This window comes from Antechinus flavipes, chromosome 3 (assembly GCF_016432865.1).
Source record: "Antechinus flavipes isolate AdamAnt ecotype Samford, QLD, Australia chromosome 3, AdamAnt_v2, whole genome shotgun sequence".
NCBI classification, from domain to species: domain Eukaryota; kingdom Metazoa; phylum Chordata; class Mammalia; order Dasyuromorphia; family Dasyuridae; genus Antechinus; species Antechinus flavipes.
This window is the reverse complement of record NC_067400.1, coordinates 84486192-84509101: the sequence shown is the minus strand read 5'-3', so window position 1 is coordinate 84509101 and position 22910 is coordinate 84486192. Positions and strand designations below refer to the sequence as shown.

The window sequence follows — 22910 nt, the reverse complement described above, 5'->3', positions numbered from 1 at the left end:
AATAAAGATAAAAAATATGTAGCCTTTAGAGTTTAATAGGGGAAGGGACCAAAATTCAGTCCTCTGGAATAAATGAGTAACTAAAATCCTGAATTGAGAAAACAGAAAGACATTCAGTACCAATTGGCTATAGTGTGGAGAGTAAGGGGAGAGACACAAGGGAGCCCAGATTGACTTTTATAGAGCCTATTAGCCAGGAAGCAGAAACTCCTCTGTTGCAGTAGCCATGCTACCTGTCTATGTATATCCTAGGAATCAAAATTGAGCAGGATCTGGTGTGGGACCAATCTACAACTCATGAAATTCAGGCAAAAGATAATTCGAACAGTAATAGAAATCTAGCTAGTCCAATGTCTCAGGCTGACTGAGGTTAAGAACTAAAACATGTATGAAGAAATCCTCCCCTTCCCAATACTGAGAAAGGATGACTGACACCAGGCCAAAACCTATATGGTTTCCCCAGTCTGTCTGGGACCTGGAATGAAAGGAGGCAGATAACAAAGGCTATTGTTGGTAGGTTTTAGGAGATTATTCCAAGAAAGACAAACTGGAACCTATACTCCCCACACCTATAATCAAGGACTAGATAAGATTTTTGTGATACTAAGGCATAGCGGCCTAACTCGCCAAATGTATTAAAAAGGAGCTATTAACAATAAGGTCAAGACTAGCTAAAAGATTAGGAAAGGAAAAAATAGGAACATTATCCTGGATGCTTAGAACCCAGGATGACATTATTCCCTCTATAATATGGGAGAGTCACTGTTGCCCCTTCACATTGTTTTCAATGTCATGTTTTTTTAGCAATTGGTACTAAATCCTCTTTCGAAACACCCAAATTTCTGTTGAGTTTTTAGGGACTGGGAAAAAGTAACATTCTGTGGAATTCTCACTACAGAAGCAGAGAAACCCAAGAAATCCAGGTAAAATGGTGGCAATCAAAACCCAGCTGATGGCACTTGCAGGTGTTCAGGCTGGCAAGTGTGAAAATGAAGCAACATTATGAGCTGGCAATGCTGGATCCTCAAATTCCAGGCCTAGGAATGTGATACCACACGATGCAAAATTAGTAACAAAAAACATATTTGAGGAACAGTCTTTAAGCATTGTTTTGAAAAGACAAATTCACAGAATAGACAGATAACTATAACATTTTAGAAACATAAAAAAGTCCAAAGAAACCTCACTAAGTTAATTATAATAAAATATGAAACTATATCCATGTCAGTGATAAATTAAACAAATTTTTTCTTAATGCTTTCAATATATTTGATACACTTACTGATTTTACAGTAATACCAGGGAAAAACCCATTGATGACAACATGAATTGAATCTTGCAGCATGGAGGCACGAAATTTCTCTAGTAATTCTTTCTTAGAGCCCAGTCCATAAAGCACAATGTTGAACCCTAGGCTATAGGAAAAAACATTTATGAAATTACAGTTCAGCACCTCCTATTTCCAATTTCTCAATCAACTAATTTCTCTTGAGGTCTGATAATACAGTACCACCTTAAATTTCAGTTTAGAATTACAACCACAAACACACTAGTTAAACAGATTTCTATTATCACAACAGTAAGATACATAAATGGAACTTATAGTGGAACACTGCTTTTGTCAATTGTGATGCTTCCCTTTAACACTATGCATCCAGGCACCCTTCCTCCAACTTCCCCACAACAGCTATCCAAATTCTCTTTCACTAAGGATATCCCTCTAGGAAAAGGACTTTTCAGGGCAAGCAAAGGTAGGGATATATAATTTTTAGATATGCAAACATCAGAAAAACAGAACAGAAACTGAATCACTGAACCAGATAAGCAGGTAGGAGAAGAGTTTTGTTTTTTTAATGAATCCAAATTAAACAAATGCTAATATGCCAATGCTATATTAGTTTAAATAAGGCCAAATAAATAAGGTCTAAATAAGAAAATTTATAAATTAGAATATATGGCAGCAAAAATGCTAAGACAACTGGTAAATGGAAAAATAATCAAAAGGCTATAATGATTCAAGCTACAAACTTTACAGAAAGAATAAGAAGAGGAAGTCTGGGCACTTAATTTAACAAATACTTTTAAAGCAACTACTTCATGAAAATTATTGTTCTAGATTTTGCATAAAGAGACAGCTATGCTAAAATCCCTGTTCTTGAGGAATTACAATATAGAATGGGACAAGACATACAAAAACATAATGCAAAATAGAATCCATCCCCAACAACAATCAAAAATATCAGCAAAGAAAAAAGTTATCTTTCTTTAAAGCATTTTCCTTATACATCTACAAAAGACTATTCAATTGAACATATGTTTTTGTAGCAATGTACAATCACAGAAGACTGAAAAATAGGTATAAAAGGAGTCAGTTATAAAAATCAATGGAAATCCTCAATTAGGGCTTAAGAAATCAGGTTTTAAAGTAGGAACCAGGAGAGAGAGAGAGAGAAAGAGAGGAGAGGAAAAAGAAGAAAAGAGAAGGGAGAAGGGGAAGAGAAAGTGTATGAGGGAATGAGTGAGTGAGTGTGTGAGAGAGAGAGAGAGAGAGTGTGTGTGTGTGTGTGTGTGTGTGTGTTGGAACCTAAGTCTTAGAAAACTCAAAAAACACTTAAAAACTCAAGTTTATGCAGGTTCCTATTGCTGTATACTCAAGAGCATCAATCAGGATTTCTGATTGTTTAAGATACTAAGATGATAAAACCCCAATATGAATGAATGAAAAAGATACTTGGATGAAACTGGTCACCATCATGACAAACTTTTAAATCCTACTCATAATGACTGAAGGAAAGGGTATGATCATGGAAAAGAAAAAATGACTAAGACATGAATGAAAATTTGTTTCAATCTTTACCAAGGATATCAAGATACTTAGACTCGAATTGCCTTCTAGAAGTAGGTTAGAATGGTATTGTTTAAAAGCAATCATTATTAAATATACTTTAAAAAAGATGTAATGAAAACCCATTAAATTTTGAATACCACAAACAAATGAAATGAACTTTTTTCAATTTATCTTAAAATACTAGGATAAGAAAAAAACATTAAAATTTGACCAAGTTAAATTTAGAGCAAATTAAAAGTAATACAACAATTAAACAAAGAAATAAAGTTAATCAAATTAGTCCAATAAATGGCACTGAAAAGTATTATAAAACGGATTCAAAAGGAGATTGAACAAATTCATGAATGGCCAGTAAGAAAAGGAAAGTTAAAGCTAATATCAGAGAAGACAACTCCAAAGACAGAATGCAATTCCTATTGCTTAGCCATCCATTGCTTATCTTAAGATACTCCATTACTTGCATGTATGTTTTCATAAGTATACATCACATAGTTGAGAGAACACCCTTAATCCAAGGAGAGAAAAGAGGGTTTTACAGATACCAAGACACAGCATATGGAGAAGATAATGTGGTCTTGTGGAAAAAAGGTTGGACCTGGAGTTAGTGTTAAGATTTGGACCAGAATCAACTACTTCTTGGACCATGAGCAAGTTAACACTGACTACTTTTGGCACTTCTATGGGCCTGTTTCCCCTTCTATAAAATGCAGGGAGTAGGGAAATAGGTAGACAAGATCTTCTCTAAGGACCCTTTGAGCTTGAAATCTATCTAATCCAAACCACCTATTGAGGGCCTACTCTGTCCAAGGCAATGAACCAGGCATTAAAATACCAAGACAAAAACAAAAAAACAAACCAGCCCCCCCAAAACTGATGTTCTATATAAAGATGTATAATATGTACAAGTAATATCTTCTAGAAAAGGGAAATGAGGGAAAGCCCCTTAAGACTTGCCAAACATGAAGATTGTTACCCACTACTAAAAATTCATGTGAAAATAAACTCATGCCCATCCAATCCTTTATGCCAGGCACTTTGCTGCTTACCCTACTACAGGTTCCTTCTCCTCCCTGCTTTCCTTCAAGAGGAAGTCAGTTTACTGATTTTGAAATTCCTACCTAGGGTCAAACTGTTCTGATTGGTGAATGAATGTATGCAAACTCACTAAACCCATAACAAACCATGCTTCACCCCCTATTCATCTTGCCATGAGCTCCAAAGACATACCCACAAACTTTCCTTCTCCATTCCCACATACGATTGTTCTCCTTTTGCAATGAAAAGCATAATCAAATCATTATCACCACTAATTTTGCAGTTTTATGTGGCAATCAACTGCTGTATGACTCCACTCAGCATTCCTGTGAATCTTCAGACTCCAGCTCCCTTCCCTGGACATTAGTCATCTATATGCATTGCCTCCCCCATGAGAATACTAGAATTGCCTTTTGAGGGCAAACATTGCCTCACTTTTGTATTTTCATTCCTGGAGTTTAGCACAATGCCTGGCATATAGTGGGTGCTTAAAAAATATTTTTCCAGTTATACACTGATAACTATCAGGAGATGAATTAAATTGTTACAGGGGTTTCTGGCAACCAAGAGAAAGGGGAGAGAGCTACACTTTTTCCTGGTTGTGGTCAATCCTTAGCAGCACTTCCTCTAATAGTCCAATTTCACAGATGCACTATCTTTTGTTTTCTTCTCCATATCCAAGCGAATCTGGGACAGGTACAAGAATTCCATGTTATGCCTCTAACTCCAAAAGCTTATGGAGTCATGGGTAAGAGACTAAAGGACTCAGGAGCACAGGCGGTATTTTCTTTTTCTCTTACATTGAAAACATTACAAAATAAAGTAAAATACTTAAAGTAAACCAGCCGGCTAAGAAAATGTCAGAGATTAAGATTTAGTTTTCTGGACCATGGCACGAAACAGACAAATAAAGGGCTCTTTGCTGAGTACATATAAAGAAGGTAAGGAATTACATATTTATCTGCAGATTGTCTAATCTAATTAGGTAGTTTTGAAAATATAAAGGACAAATTCAAAACAAAGCCCAGAATCAGCTTCTAAAAACCAGATTATCTATTAACAGAATGCAACAGCTGAATTTGTTGACTAAGCTAAATATAAATTGTACAGGTCAACAAGTATAATATAAAAACAGCAGCAAAAGTGCTCTGTGATCACAAGAAACCAAGTAAGAAAAAGAAGATAGAAATGGTATTAGCTAGCTTATATATCTATACATAATTCTTTGGAATATGGATAATAAGCAAAGAAAAAAGGTAGGTAAATATAAATGAATAGGTATAACCTGGTAGGGTATATAACCCTTGACTATAGTTATTCAGTATTTTCTGTTCAAAAAGAATAGATTTGATAAAACAGGAGACAGGAAAGCATTGTATAATAAAAAAGTATTCACCAGTGTGGAAGTCCTCACACCTAAAGAGGGATATTTAGTAGAGAATATTTTGGTGAAGTACAAAGGGAAAGAAAACCATGGCAATATGATAATGATATGCTGTAGTTAGCAAGTAAGCTGAAAGAATTACATGACAAACTGAATGCAGAATACAAAGCCACTCAAGAACAGAATAAGCATGTTATGAGAGGGGTCCTCCACCTAGTTATCTCTTTTTATTGAAAGCAAATTGGCTAATAAATTCTTGATTTACTTAGTTTATGATTTCACCTGTCAGACCATACACACCATCCCAAGTCCTGACAGAGAAGGAGAATGCTGAGTACAGGATAATTTGAATCTTAGATTTCTAACTTCTTATTCTCACTTTTTCCTGTTCTTTGGTAACTTATGAATTTTTGGTACAATCCTACTTTCTGGGTCTTTTCCATTTTCTGAACTCAATGGCATTAAAGCCTTAAACAGCAGAGAGTGACAAAGCTGTCCCATTACTCATCTCTATTAATGCAAGCCCAGCATAGCAAGAGAAGCTCCTCTGAAGAGGGGTTCATTTTTCTAGGAAGCTGATGAATAATCTGGTCTTTGTTTTTTCAGTACTAAGAATTCTTGGACTCACCAAGGACTAAGACCAAAGTTGAAACTGATTCTGAAAATTAAGAATGAGACTAATGTGGCGTGTCGGAGAGCTCATCAATAAATTCAGAAGACAATAAATTATGATGGCTCTAAAGCAATGGCATGTCTGAGAAGAGCATTAAGAACACTAAATCATGTGTACTTCTAAGTATAATATTCTAGGGAGGGGGTACTATAGAGAAATAGTTCTAATTGATGGAAAGTAAACACATTTGGACATAATAATATGACCAACAATTCTAATTTGTGGTTATGACAATGGCATATAGGTTTGGAGGAAGTGTCCTTTAGGAGATGGAGTAAGGTAATTCCTTACCAAGAAGAGGAGGAAAAGCCAAGGAAAGGCTAAGAATAATTTGTGATAACAAAATGATTACATTCCTAATAGAGAAACTGAAGGTGTCCAGACTTTACTGGCCCTAATATTTGTCTAATAATAGTTAAGCCGATAATAAGGAGTTAGAGATAGGCCCACTTAAAAGCAGGATGAAATTTGTTTAGGGGTGGGGGACAATTAACTATGGAAGACCACACTCAAGAAGCTCTGGGCAGATCAAGTAGTCTAACAATAGGTATCAGAAGAAAAAGGAAAAAAAAAAAAAAAAAAAGAGCATTCTAGGACTACACCAGTCAACAGATGGAGCAGTAGAGCCTGTTCCTAGGAGCTGAGAGAAGAGAATCAGATAAGATAAGCTGCTTTCAAAAGGACCAAAGATTGAGGGTGGGGTAAGGTGGTATAAAGCAAAAATTCCTAGGGGAATAGCCCAGAAAGAAAATATTCACTATTTTCTAGGGAAAGGATAGACTGCCATAGATTTTTAACAATGATTGAAGGAAACTGATCCTGAAATGACTGAACTGGGAAGAAGACAGTCCAAATTCTGATAAACAATATAGAAAGCTGGAGAAATAGGTTTCAGAGAGCTTCCAAGGATGGTCAATTCCAGTCATGGAATTAGAACTGAGTTAAATACTAAGGCCCAGAATGAGAAAAATTTTAGGGGGAGGAAAGTAGGAAAACTATCTTTTAGCTAATGGAGACTCAACCATAACCATATTCACATCCTATGTCATCATATACATTCCCATGTGACACAGGGCAATTTGTATCTCTTCACTACATCACAGATAGAGAGATGTCAGGGATATGAGAAATTACCTAGTCCAACAATCTCAATATACAGTCACGAAAATGAAGCTCAGAGAAATAAAGGGACTTGCCCATGATAAAAAGTGGCAGAAGTGGGATCTAAACTGGAATCCTCTGACGGCAGAAGCTGTGCTTTCTCCACTGTACTCCTCTGCCCCTCAGGTGCTTCAATCTTTACTCAGGGGCAAAAGATGTTTTGTATGCTTTTTGTGGTTATTTACAACACACATAGCTTATGCATAAAACAAAATAATGCATAAAACTTTTAAGTAAAAAGCAGTGTTCAAGCATAAATTCAATTATTCCCATAAGTACTTGAAATCATCATACTTACTGTAATTGTAACATCCACTTGTGAAATAGCTGTTCATGCTGTTCATTTAATTCTTTTAGCTCAGCAGAAAAGGAAGGAGAAAACTTACTCAACAGGTTGTGCAAAGTTTGCTAAAAATTAACAAAAAAAAAAAAAAGTGACCGTGGGTTCACATATATCAAGTAAAACAAAGCTAAGAGTTTTTCCATACAAAAAGATTCTCAGGTGACTTGGTTTCCTAACAGGAGCGTTTTGAAATTAGCATGTTAGTGGTGAGGAAAATCCTGCTTCAGAATTATTTGTGGATCCTTTAAAATAATATCTTAAATATTTTAAATGCTTCACAAGTATCTATACATGAATTTGTAAAGGAGATAATACTGCAGGAAGTCCCTATCTGAGTTAAATAAAAACTCACTATCATAAGCAAGTGATAAAGCTTATCTCAGAGCCACAAAGTATAGCTTTGAAAGAAGACCATTAAAAATTGATGAGAAAATTGAGATATTAACACATTGTTGGTGGAATTGTGAACTGATCCAATCATTCTGTAGAGCAATTTGGACCTATAACCAAAGGTCTATAAAACCATGCATACCCTTTGATCTAGCAATATCACTATTAGATCTGTATCCTGAGATTTTTTTTTTTAAAAAGGAAAAGGACCTATATGTACAAAAATATTTCTAGGAGCTCTTCTCTCAGGACAAAGAAATGGAAATTCAGGTGATGCTCATCAATTGGGGAATGACTGAAAAAAATTTGATTATGACTGAATACTACTGTGCTATTAAGAAATGATGAGTAGAAAGACTTCCACGACCTTATGCAAAATTAAATGTACTAAATACTAAGTAACAGCAATATTGTGAGATGATCAGCTATGCAGTAACTGGCTATTCTCAACAGTGCCTTGTATTTTGAGCTGAGAAGGATTGTAGATACCATTTAGTCCACCCACTCCTGCTTGGGTGATTAGAAAACTAAATTTCCAAAAGATTTAAGTGACATTTCCCTGTGTTCTTGAGGTCATGGCACACCACCTACAACACACTTTTTCTGTTGTAAGAGCTTCCCATAAGAGGAAAGCCTCTGACAGAGGTTTCTTTCATTTCAGTTCACTAACTGATTACGTTTTAATATAACTGAATTCCATTCATTAAGTATATTTAGCCTCTAAGGCATTTTCAATATAAGCCTCTTATTTCTGACCAAGGAATAAAAAAGCTTTAGGTAGAGTAAGTCCATCTAAAGAAATTTCTGGCATGGAGATATGGAGAAATATTTTTGGATGATGAGACACCCTCTTTTGTTTCTGAAATCATATTAGGTGAACTAGTAAGTAAAACCATGAAGCATTCCCTGATTCAGACTATTTTTGACAAGCAGTTTGGGGAAAAGTTGTCATTCAAAAGGGAAGGAATGGAATAGGTCATGTTTATCCTTCTATTCCCAGTAGGGAGATAAATGCTTAGATAAATGCTTATTAAGTGACTGATCTTCAATCTCTTTCCTTCCAATATTCAAGATACTCAGAGAACAACTGAATGCAAAATGCCAAGAGCCAACAAATCCACCTTTTAGGAAAGGTGGGATACAAAAGGAAAGAGTGAAAAGACCTAAGGAATTTCAGAAAACTATATATGTGGTAGAAGGCCTAGGAACCCTAGGCCTCCTCAGATAGAGTATTTAAAAAATGGGGAAAAAAAACTTTTAAACTTTAGGAAAATCAATGGATATGGCTGAATAATAGGACTAAAATGTATAAGATAAAAGGGAAAACAAAGATACCAATGCTGATACAGATACTGCCAAAATAAAGGCAGGAAGAAACTCTTAAAATTTATTCTGTCCACATAAAACAAAACAAATTACAATCGTTTTTGCAAACTTCTTACCACTCATATCTAATTACCATGTAACACAATAAAGAATATGAGTATCAGTAAATGTGTACTATGGTGTCATCTAGATTTGACTTTATTACAAGTGATACTTTTACATGTGTTAACTCTCCATAGTTTGCTATTTCCATCTAAAGATCCATTTTTTAAATGTTAAATTGAACGATTTTGACAACATACCTGATCCAATTTAGTTTTCTTTAGTTTCTGCAATGTTCTATCTGACGTTAAAACTTTTGAACTGCTGTGAGCTTCAAAATACTCTTCTACTAAATCAGTCTGAGAAAAAAAAAAGAGAGAGAGGTTGGTTTACAGTGAGTTCAAGATAATCTACATCAAAAGTGTAACAGGAAATTGAAAACACATGAAATTATTTTTCTTATCCAAGCCTTTAGTTTAAAGGCTATAAATTAAAGGAAACCTATGTCTCCATTTGTAGTAGATGATTACCTACACATTTACAATCTCCATTTCAGGTTATGGGTCATTTTCACGATTTTTAATAAGAATTTAATGGAGTTATTATTATCACACATACACACCCCTCCCCCAAAGAAAAAAGACAAATAGGAATAATTCAAAATAAGGGAATGTTTATATGAAGTGTTTCAGAGCAGAGAGTAGAATTAAAAGAATACACATACATGCACGCACACATACACGCAACATGAATTCAAACTCCATGAACTATTATATCCTCAAAGCCAGTTTGTTCTCCAACAATGCAGATGGCAATGAGTCCATTTTTATATAACTCTCATTCATGTACACTGAGGCTCCATATACCCAATGTGCTGAGGTCTTTTCCTTATGCTTTCTTAATACTGTATGGATACCAATTGAGCATTAGGTTATCCATCTCTCATTCTCATTATGTGACTGGTCCATCTTTTTTTTTTTTTTTTTTTTGCCAAGGCAATTAGGGTTAAGTGACTTGCCCAGGGTCACACAGCTAGAAAGTGCTAAGTGTCTGAGGCCACATTTGAACTCAAGTCCTCCTGACTTCAGGGCCGGTGCTCTCCCTCCACTGTGCCATCTAGCTGCCCCAGGTCCATTTTTTTAAATGGTCATATGTTTCTGTGATGACAACCCCTGCTCTTTGGATGATTCTGCAGAGATAAAGTATTTCGTGACCTGGAAAAATAGTAGTTTTGAAAAAGATGAACCACAAAGAGATCAAAGAGATTAAAGACCTCTATAAACAAAAGCATTTATAAGCAGCATTGTCATAGCAACAAGGAACTAGAAATTGAGAGGATATTTTTGTTTATCAAATTATAGCAAATGAATAATGAATTATTTCATCATAAGAATGATGTGATGGCTAAGAAGCAGGATTATTAAGTCAAAGAAAAAACTATCACAGACAGCTAAAAGACAGATCATGGATTCTAGTCCTAATCATTTATGGTTTACACATCAACCATGAGAAATGAAAAACTAACACTGAACCTCAGGGATCATCAACTCCATCCTTTTATAAATGAAGATGAAAAAGATTAAGTGACAGGCTTTAACATAGACTAAAGAATGTTCACCTCCCTCCTCACCACCACCATCATACCATCTCCTTTAAAATGACTATGTCTAAAGAAATTCAAAATGTTTTCATTTAAACAACTGATATATGGAAATAGTCAAGAAGTCATTATTCAAATATTTTCTTCCTTTTCATTTCATGATTCATGATAAATGTTCTAAAATTGTGAAGCCTTGAAATCTTTGATATATAATATTCTATTTACTGAATTCCTTCCACTAGATATACACTCCCAATGCTGGTAATAAATATTTTCAGAAAAGGACACAATCATTAAATAATACCTTTGGAAATTAAAAAAAAAATAAAGAAAAAAAGAAAAAAGGTTGAGGAATTTGCTTAGGATGATACATCCATTAAGCGTGTAAAGGAAAATTTGAATTCAAGAACTAACCTATTTATCTACACCACCAAAAAAATATTTATACAGTATTTTGCAAGCTTTATATAAATGCCAACTATGCGATATTTTTTTTAATTAAAATACAAATTTTATTTCCAGGTCTAGATTCTCTCCCTCATTCCCCACCACCTCCACCCATTGAGAATACAAGAAATACAAAATCTATTACAAATGTGAAATTAAGCAAAACAAATTTCTGCATTATCTATATTCCCCTACCCCTTCCAAAGTGGGGGCTGGGAGGGAGGGTAGGAATGAGAGAAAGAATATGTTTCCTTCTGCATTCCAAGTCCTTCAGTTTTCTATCCAGAAGTGACTAGCAGATTTCATCAAAAGTCCTTTGGAACTGTGGTGGGTTACTGTTTGATCAGATATTGATTCTATGTTTTTCACAGTTGATAATCTTTATAATATTGTGGTTATTGTATACATTATTCTGGGTCTGCTCATTTCACTTTGCATCAATTCATACATGTATTTCTGGGTTTTTCTAAAACCATTCCCTTCATCATTTCTTATAGAAAAAGAGTATTCTGTGACTTTTGTATGTCACAACTTGTTCAGCCATTCCCTAATTGTTGAACATCCCCTCAGTTTCCAATTCATTGCCACCAAAAAAAAGAATTCTATACATGTTAATACATATGGGTCCTTTTCTTTTTATCTCTTCAGGTTATACACTTAATAGCAGTATTGTTGTGTCAAAAGGTATGCACAGCTTAATAGCTTTCTGAGCATATATGTTATTGCAAGATCTTTTAGTCTTCTTATGACAGCAATTCATTTACATTTTGGATAAGCTTCAGGGGGAAAGCTAGACATTACAGTGAAGAGAATTTCAGGCTGAAGTCAGCAAGACTCAACTTTCTGAGTTCAAATCTAACCTCAGACCTTTATTTGCTGTATGGCAAGTAACATAACCTACAAAATGAGCTCAAGACTCAGAAATAGCAAACTTACTCTAGTATTTCTGCCATGAAAACCCCACATGGGGTTACAAAGAATTGGAAATGACTGAACAATAAAATAAAAATTCCAATATTTAGTAAGACATTATGGAATAAAATCAACCGAAGCTAATTAAACAGATACCTATATGTATTTTTTATGTATAGTTCCAAATGTAAAACTACTGAAATATAAAGTATTTAACTGTTAAAATGGACTAGAGAAGAAGCCACCCCTAGAGAGAGTTCTTTTCTTAAAATCTATACTGTTCTCTAGATTTAGTCTTTGCTCATGAACAATCTCTCTTTAAAGCAGAAGAGTTTCCCCACTTACTGTCGTGTCTTTTTTCATTTTTTTAGCTGATACTTTTTTGCAAGATGATGATGATGATTTGTGCTTCACAACTCTCTTTTGATCCATTACTTCATTTATCTTCTCTTCCTCTTCCTGTTTCACTCCTTTCTCATCCTCTGAGTTCGAATCAGAATATTCGCTTTCAGTGTCAGATGGCAAAGTAGAAACTAGGACCAAAAAAAGCAATAGGTGGTTTGTGGCAAAACCAATAAAAAAGGGCTGTTTTATGTCTGTCTTTCTATCCCTAGCACTGAGTGGGGCCTGACATATGGCACTCTTTTAATCAATGCTTATTCATCTTTCAAAAGCACAGTGCTAACCTCTCACTCCTCTATTCAATAAGCAACCATGTCTCCCCACTGCCTCAAATAAGCAAGTATGAATTCCAGAATTTAAAGTCCTTCCTAACCAGGCTCCAAGAAGCCTTTCCAGGTTCATTATACCTTACTTCTCTTCATTCTCTGGCTTTGGCAAACTCACTTTATTGCTCACATAACATTCCCACTTCCCTAAGCCTGCAATATAGTTCTTTATTTTAAACTCTTCAGAATCTCTACTTTCCCTGAAATATCAGCTGAGGTACTATATTCTATATGAAGCCTTCCTTTACTCCTCCAGCCTCCCCCTTCCCCCCCAGTTGTTAATATCTTCCCTTGAACCCTCCCCTCCCCCATTTAGCTCCTCTTTATTTAATATATATTTATGCTGAATCTCCAGATGGAATTTTATCCACTTGAGGACAGAATTGTTTCTTTTTTTTCCCCTTTGTATGTCTAGAGCCTAACAAAATGTATGACACATAGTAGGTGCTTAATAAATGTTTGTTGACCGAATATATCAATTATGGAAAAGAGTAAACAAACAATAGCTAAACAAAAAGGCTTGGTAAGGATATACTGTATGTTAAAATGAATTTTAAGTACTTAACAGTCGAAAATTAAGGGCAAGTAGGGGCAGCTAGTTGGCGCAATGGTTAGAGCACTAGCCCTGAAGTTAGGAAGATTGAATTCAAATCTGGCCTCAGACACTTAACACTTCCTGGCTGTGTGACCCTGGGCAACTCACTTAACCCCAATTGCCTCAGGGGGGAAAAAACCATTAAGGACTAGTTCACATGACTGCTATAGCACAAAACCTTGAAATTTAAGTCTTAGCAGGAGATAATGGCCTCAAACATTTCACTACTAGAATTTTTAGTCATACAATGTACATAGTCTCAAAGAAAATATTTCAGATATGAAATGCACCTTAAACTCACTTATTGTCAAAAACAGATTTTATTACCTTTTCCTCTGAAATCTCCCTAACTACTACCTTACCAATTATTATGGGCACCTCCACCCTTCCAGTCCCTCAGGCTCACAACCTAGGAATCATCCTGGACTACTTCCTCTCACATGCAAAAGCTATTGCCATGGTCTATTGATTTCACTTTTGCCTAATCTCTCAAATAGGCCCCCTTCTCTCCGGGCATTGCCACCTCAGTGCTGTCCTAGTGCTCATCACTTTAGGTTTTAATTATTACAATAGCTACTGGTGGGTTTGTCTGCCTCAAAGTCCCTTCCTATTCCATTAAGATGATTTTCTGGAAATGCAGATCAGATCATGTCACCCCTCTATTCAATAAATTCTGGTGATTGTTTAGCATTCAAAACCCTTCAGCATATCCCAGAAACCTCATTATCTTGTAACACAGCTCTTCAGGAACTCCTGCTCTTAGAACCCTTGTAATTAAAAGAGGGAAGGGGAGGGAGGGCAGCAGAGTTCCTTCTAGACGGTACCCAGGCCAGTCATTTCTTCCTTTCCCATCTGGACATATCTTCCTTTCATATGTTGTACACCCCATAAGAATATTACTTCTTTAAAATCAGGAAAAATCTTTTGCCCTTTTTTGGTATCCTCAGCACTCAACACTGTGTCTATTACATAGCAAGTTCTTAATAAATGTTTCCTGACCAACAAAGAGTATTCAGTACAAGACATATGTGTTTAATAAGAGACTTAAGTGATATATCATCTACATAAAACAATGGTATTGTAATCAAAATAAACAGATTAATGTCAGTATGATTTACTATATTGTCATTGACAAACTCATTGATACTTATGTGCAAGGAACTATCCTGTGCTGTGGTCATATTCAAGGCACATAAAAATTGTAGATGATGATTCCTATTCTCAAGAAGACTGTCTTCTATACAGATATATAGGGAACATTAACAAAAAGATAAATGATAATACAAGGTTGCATATAATGGCAAAATAAAGAGACATAACCAGTCAATAAACAATTATTGAGCTGCTACTATATGTCAGGCATTGTGCTTAGAACTGGGCATTAAATAAGAGAAAGAAAAGAGAGAATTCCTGTCCTCAAAGAGCTTATAATCTAATAGGGAAAAAATACATTAAAAGGAAGCTGAAAAATGAATGGAAGAGTAAAAAAGAAGAAACAATACACAACAATAATATGGAAAGAAAATAGCTAGGCAATATTTTAGAGAAAATCATACTTGAATTACATCTTTTTTTCCCATATAAGAAATTTTATGGGTCCACTCTAAACTCTAGAATAACTTAATGCCTTTCCCCACTCTTTCCCCCAATCCCCCACTTAACAGTATTTTATTTTTTCCAATTACACGAAAGATAGTTTTCAACATTTACTTTTTGTAAGATTTTAATTTCCATTTTTTTCTCCCTTCCCTTCTCCTTCCCCATTGTACCTCCCCAAGAAGGCAGAGATATAACATATCAGAGACAACTCTATTCTTTTTAGTGGGAATTTATGCAAAGTACATACCTGTCAACCTTTTTCTTAGTCTGTAAGGTGTTGATAGAAATTCATTTTTCTCATCACTCTGTAATATTAGGATAGTTTTTTAAAAATGTCACCTAGTCTAATGAACAAGCAAAGTCTTAATAGTAAAACTACAAGAAAGAAAGTTGTTTTCTCCTTAAATAAAAAAGCAGAATACTAAAAATGCATTTATGTAGCCTTTTACAGTAAAAAAGTAGCACATGACCCCTGAAAGGAAAAAAATCAACTTTTTTTTCTGTTAGAATCCTTACAAAGTGTTAAGTCACTTATCTAATTTAGCATAGTACTTAGCAAGCAAGTTCTCTAGCTCACTAATGTATTTAAGTACTCATTGGAGTTCACACTTTTAGGAGATTCACAAGTCAGGATTCAGTATGAGATTCACAAGTTCATTGGAGGAGATTCACAAGTCAGGAACCCACAAACCCATTCTCCCAGAGGAGGAGTCAATCTTTGAGTTCACACTTCTAAAAGGGAATATAAAAGGATGAGCCTCAGTCAAGAGTCAGTAGAAGTGGAGATTCAGAGAGAGTTGGAGGCTGAAGCTTAATACTTTGTAAGGATTTTAGCATTTTTCTTTAAAAATAAGATACAGAATCCAAGAAAATTGGATGAGACTGATTGAAGATGACATTAAATATGACAGGGATAAAAAAAGAGACAATGCAAAAGAAAAATAGAATATTCTTAAGGTTCCAATAGGGAAAGACCACAGTAATTCTCAAAAGTATTAGAAATTATGTTTTATGTTTAACCTATATTTGATAACTTGTTATCTAAGGGAGACAGGTGGGAAAAAGGAAAGAAGAAATATTTGGAACACAAGGTTTTGCAAGGGTGAATGGTGAAAATTATCTTGGCATGTATTTTGAAAATAAAAGGCTATTATTTTTTTTAAAAAAGAAATTATGTTTTAAATAAGATAAAATACAAGTTAATACATACATATATACATATATACATGTATATATATATATAAAATCATACACATATATAATTCATAATATAAATAACACTTCTTTCTCTGCAGGTGAATAACATCTTCTTTCATAAATCCTAGACTTTCCGCCAGTTCAGCATTTCCTACACCACAGCAATATTCTAACTTTATAATGTTTAGTTCTTTTAAATAGTCTAGTACAATACTGATTAACATGGCTGATATATATAGTGTGATTTCCCTATTTTTCTCTTTTGAGTGAATCTATTTTAGCTTTAACTTTGTCTAAGATCATGAATTTTTTACATAAATTCTATTTCTGATCTTTATGTTTACACACACTTTTCATTTTTATGACATTTTCTGAAAGCAATATATTACTGAGTTCAAAATTTTAATCTACTATCTGTTTCCACTTTATGGGTGAATTGCTCCAATCCATATTCTAAGTTATAATTACTTGCATATTTTCTTCTCTCCTATATCCTCTCACTATCCTTTTCATCCTTTTCCTATTCTTCTTACTCTTTTACTTTCCTTCTATCACTTACCTTGTCTTCCCAATTCCTTAAGCTATCCACCTCTCCAAGAATTCCTTCTTAGTCCTCTTCCCCCTAATCTTCTTGCCCAATTATTTCTTTTTGAATTTTGAAGACTTTTATATACTTCTTTATAGTTCCCTCTTTACTCCATTCCCAAAGAGATTAAGGTTTCAGCACTTTCTACACTCTCCCCTACTAATTTCTTTTGTATCAGTTTTTCCTTTTTTGCCTCATTCAAGTTTTATTATTTTTTTTAGAATCAGCCCAAAACTTTTCTTTCAAAGTACCCAAATAAAATGACAGTGAAAAAGAAACTGATATTTTCATGTATAAAAAAATAAATGATTTAAACTAGAATCTTTATAACTGAACCTTATATTTATATTTCTCCTGAATGTTATATGTCAAATTTTCCATTTAGTTCTGCTGTTTTTGTCACAAAACCCTTAAAGTCTTTCTGTATGTTAAATGCCCATTAGTTTACTTTAAACACCCATGTTTAATTATTTTTTGTATAATGAAAACTTTCATTTTAAATTTTTTGTAAGCTTTGTTCGCCTTCAGCTACATTTTCTTTTGCCAAAATTTTAGCCACAGTATCTCCAATCACTCCATCAAGTAGCTATGATCAGATGAAAACATAAGGGAAGAGTGAGAGGAAGCATTGTTAGATGTTCCTCTCTACATGCTCCTCCAGCCAGATATAGAAAATGTACCAAATTGAAGTCTAATGGGAAATCAATCTGCCCAGCCTGGCAGAGAGACCCAGAAAGAAAGAGACAGACAGAAAGACAAAGAGAGAGGGAGAAAGAGAGGATGAGAGACAGACAGAAAGAGAGGGAGAGGGAGAAGAGATGCATGCTCTTATGTAATTACCCACAGAAAAGTCAAATACATAATTAATGAATAGCTATATAATAAACTACTTGAAGACAAAAACATGTCTTCTTTATCTCTGAATCTCTGCTAATGCCCAGTGTAGTATACTGCACACACATAGTGAATATGAATGACATCTCATTTTTTAAATAGCAACTTAAAATATTAATTATCTTTTTACTCACATTTCACTTAATAATAATAACAACAATAACAGTTAACATTTATACATAATTTAATTTAAATATGCTAGGAATTGCATAATGTTAATATCCTTTCAAGAACCTAAGGAAGTAGGTAAGATTATCATTCCCATTTTACATATGAGCATATGAGCAAAATAAATTTACTTTGACCTAATTTATAACTTGAAATAACCTACTCCTTGCCTTCCTATATCCTGTAACTGTGTGGCCAAAAGAAATAAGAGTTAGACCCTTTACAAAACTGTTCAAAACTTCAGATTGAATTAAAATCAAAAGTCTCTGCCCAGCTAACATCATCTGCTCTCACAACAACTAAGGCTCTATTTACTCTAAGGAAAATTTGTTCTCTTGTTTCTCTTATTCATGTTTCTCCTGTCATCTGATTCTATGTTAAAATACCTACAAAGTTAAAATTTCATTTGGGCTTCAAGATTTTCTCCAGTGACTTCTTTTCCAGCTAAAGGTTGATGCTTATCTAATTATTTTCTGTCTTAGTCCACTTTTTCTGCATTTACCTCAATATTCAGATTGTTAAAAGTTATTACTTTTTTTTTTCATCCAGGAAAAAATAAAAAGAGACTTTATGTTTCCTTAGCAGCCACAAAAACTCCAACCTGCAATTGTCCATTTCTCTTTCTCTCTTCAGGATATCAAATACACAGCTCTTTTTATTTGACATTTATTTGACTGACATCTTTGTATAACCTTATCAACTACCTCAAAGTCAACGATTAATTATAAACTGCTTTTTATTAAAAAGCTAGGAAGAGATTAAAAAATACCAATCACCACTATACTGGAACACAATTTTTAAGAGGTCTTTAAACAAAGTATAACAAGTTTTTTAAACACAGATATATAATAATTCCTATAATTATGGAGGTAAAATATTTAACATGTATTGGAATACCTGCCATCTAGGGGAGAGGGTAGGGAAGAGGAGGGAAATAGGTTTTGTAAATAAAAAGCTATAATGATAATAATAATAATAAAATTTATGGGGGTATTATATTTAACATACACTTTAACATATTTAACATGTATTAGACTACCTGACATTTAAAGGAGAAGGTGGGGGGAAAGAGGGGAAAAGTTGGAACAGAAAATTTTGCAAGGATCAATTTTGAAAAATTACCCATGCATATGTTTTGTAAATAAAAAGCTATTTTAAAAAATTTGTGGACATAAAAAAAATAAATCAGACAAATCTGAAGAAAACATATTCAGGAAAGATCTATTAAGTATTAGATTAAGTTTTAACAATAGTTATAACAAGCACAAACTCTTACAGAACAAGCATGACAACAAGAATCTCAAATAGCAGGTTCTAAGAAGCTATAATCCATTTTTTGTTAGTAAGATTGCTAGAAGTCTTTATACATATAATAATATGCTATGTAGGGTTTTTATCATACATGAGAAATAGGATTAAAGAAAAGCCAGCAATAAAACTAATGTTTAAACAAAGATCACCACTTTCCTCCAAGAGAATGTAAATTCTGGAGAATAGAGAGTGTTGTTATTTTATCTGCCTCTCCAGAGATTTGCATAGGGCCTATAAATAGCCGAGTTCATATTTATAGCTTTACCATGAAGTTCATAAATAAGAATTATTGGAAACAAGTGTAAAAGTTAGAGGAAACATTAGATCTATACTCTGTGCTTCTTCACTACCTTTATAACTTGGGGCAAATAATTTAATTTCTCTGGGCCTGTTTCTACATCTGTAAAATTAGGGGATTAAATCATGACTTCAAAAAACAGATGATAAAACATCTTCTTGACAGATAGCAGATAAGAAATGCAGGAAAGAATATCTTTTCAAACTTGTACAAGATGTGGATTTCTTTCTTAAGTAAACTTTATTATAAGGGAGAACTTTTATTTATGGGTTGGGGACAGGGAGTGGATGGGCAAGTGTAGTATTTTAATAAAACATTTAAAAAATACACAAAAAAGAGAAATTTAGAAGGGAACACAAACAAGCTGAGCAGTATTGGTACACATGTCAAATTTTAACACACATATATAAACATGTTTGTACGAATAGATAACATCCCCACACACAAATTTTTGATGCACGTGCACGCGCGCGCGCACACACATTTTATACATATACTTATATGTTTGATACTTATTATATGCCTGGAATGTTGTGGTCCTCTATGTTTTCAGTTCTTTAAATTCAAATCTTACAAGGATAGATTGGTAACCTTAAAAGATTAGCTGCAACATATTAGAAACAAACTCAAAATTTACATTATAACTTGAAACTAATCAGGCCAACTTCAATTTTTATGTTGAGAAAACATAAATCAATAAGAAAAATTGATTTTTATGTTTATTCTGTATGATATTTTAAAACTACTCAATCATAATGCTTCAGTTCACTGCTTACCTTTAATTGGTCTTTGTCTGATGTGGATTGCTCTATAAAATAAACATAAAATTAAATTTTACTGAATACTATATTAGTTACTTCACATTTTAGCATATGTACCTATTTCATTAAGTACCCAAGCATCAAACTGTCTATCATTGTTCCTAAGATTATATAGTTCTACCTGAATATAAAATTATCTGCATCTCAAATTTTCATTAATTGTACAATTATTACTATTATATAAATTCACAGATTTCTGATTTTTCTATGATGAAATGAAGAACTAAGGCAGTTTCTTACTGATAACCCCAAATTATGTTTAGGCTAACTTTAATGCATGATTTAAATACAGAACAAAAAATTCCACAAACAAGCAGCTAAATTAGAATATGAGAAATTAAAGTTCCACTTCTTTAAAACAATTTTAAAAGTCTTTCAGAGTTTGTTCTTTCTGAGTCTTATCTTAATAGGGAGAACAGGTTTGACAAGCCTCAAGAAATGCATAAGGTAACAAGAAGAAATGAAATTTGCTTCATGGTTGGCTCTATCATAAAGATTTAGGTAATTTAGCTAGTGCCTAGATTTCGTATTTACTGCTGAATTATGACTTGCTACATATTCATGCAAAGAGGTGAAATTTCATTACAAAGTTAAAGGGAAGAAAATTTTGCACCAATTAAAAGAAAAATTGAAAAAAATAAAAATCCTATAATGTATTGTTAAGCTAATAAAAGAGCATCTAAATCAGTGAGAAAAAACTTGCTTCAAATTTGGTGAAATAACCAGCTATCCTTTCATCCTAAGGCTCAACTACTTACTTTTGCTACTTTGTGGAGTGTTTGCCATCTTTTCAGCATTCTCCTTAGAAATCAGTGAGGTGCTTTTCCCCGGTGTTTTTGCTAGTTCATGAGCTGAAAAGAAAAAATGTCAGTATCACAAAAGAGATACAAAATAACTACTCACTAAGTCACAATAAATCAAACCAGAAAAAGAAGCTATGTTACACTTAAAGATAGTGAACATCCATGTATTGGTTCTAAACAACTAAAGAGCTCAAAATAACCAGAATCAGAAGTATGTGGCTTAATAGATAGAGAGCTGGTCTCAAACTCAGGGTTTTATCACTGACACAAACTAGGGGCTATATGACCATAGGCAAGTCATTTAACCTCAAAGTGCCCATAAGAGAAAAAGGTAAGTTATAAAGGAGATGCCAACTTGCACTGGTAGAAGTAGTTTCCTCATCTGAAGGTTCCTTTTAGTACAGAATCAATAATTCAGTCCTTCCCCCTGTTATTCAGGACTTCTAAACTTATCCCCAATCCCAATTAAAAAATGCCTAACCTCCTTTGATATGCACAGATTGTTTCAAACTTAAACTTCATGAAGCTAGAAGAGACAATGTGGTCACAATCTTCCATCTCTCCTTTCACAGAGAACATTCTTGAACGAATGCTTTTCACCCACCCATTTCCTCACCATCTATTATCTCCTAATTATGCTTTCAACATTTAACTGAAACTGTTCCAGATCATCTTCATAAATATAGTAAACATTTTTTTTGCCCTTTTAAAAACACACAAGACAAAAAAGTTGCCATGATTATAGATGTAGGTATTGAAAGAGACCTCAGAAGCGAGAAAATCAAATTGTTAACTTGTGGCATAAGACTGTAATGGAATTCTATTGTCCTATAAGAAACAAGTAGGATGATTTCAGAAAAACCTGGAAAGACTTACATGAACTGATGCAAAGTGAGCAGAACCAGGAAATCATTGTACATAGATACATTGTAAAATTGTTATGTTGATCAACTGTGAACACTCAGCTATTCTTAACAATACAAATATCCAAGATGACTCCAAAGAACTCATGATGAAAAATATTAACTGCCTCCAAAGAAAGAACTGATTAAAAGACTGAAAGCAGATCACAAAGTAGTTTTTTCCATGGGTTTGATTGGGTTCTTTATTGTTGTTTTTTTATTTGTGCTTTCTTTCACAACATGACTAATATATATCATATATATTGTAGAACATATATTCTATGTGTATATACATTTATACATATTGTATAACTTATAATCAAATTGTTTACCCATCTCAGGAAGGAGGAAAGTAAAGGAAGAAGAAAGAGAATTTGGATTTCAAAATTTCTTAAAATGAATATTAAAAATTATTTTTATCTGTAATTAAGGAAAAATATTATTTAAAAAATAATAAAATTGGTATCATCTCCATTTTTGTAACTGATTCTATTCTGTACCAAACACTGACATTTTTTAGTTAAGTCATGTTTGTCTTTGAGTTCAAAAGTTCATAAATTTATAGGTTCAGTCTTCTCCCCTAAGTTTAAAAGTTCAGTTTCCCTATTAAACCATTTAAATTAAAAGAAACTTGTCATCTCTATCCCATTAACTGTCCTTCAAAGAAGTCTAATTTATTATCCAAATACCATTAACCAATCTTGCAGATGGACATAACAAATCAGGAAAATAGAAGAAAGGGTGTTTGCTAGTCCCACATATCCTGTCCTGTCAATCATAACTGTTTCCTACATTGTAACCAATCATATTACTTTATTTGCCCATAGAAAACATGGCCTTTTGTCTA

At 33.7% G+C, this 22910-nt stretch overlaps 1 protein-coding gene across 1 annotated transcript in view; it reads right to left on the bottom strand.

Moving 5' to 3' along the window:
• ORC2 (origin recognition complex subunit 2) overlaps positions 1-22910 on the bottom strand; it is a 40694-nt gene that overhangs the window by 12595 nt on the left and 5189 nt on the right. The window contains exons 5-11 of the mRNA XM_051983808.1: positions 21117-21209; positions 20314-20345; positions 15331-15388; positions 12507-12694; positions 9463-9561; positions 7400-7509; positions 1283-1415 (exon numbers count right to left, since the gene is read on the bottom strand). Of these exons, the coding sequence (XP_051839768.1) occupies positions 1283-1415; positions 7400-7509; positions 9463-9561; positions 12507-12694; positions 15331-15388; positions 20314-20345; positions 21117-21209 (713 nt within the window). The remainder of the gene's footprint in view (positions 1-1282; positions 1416-7399; positions 7510-9462; positions 9562-12506; positions 12695-15330; positions 15389-20313; positions 20346-21116; positions 21210-22910) is intronic.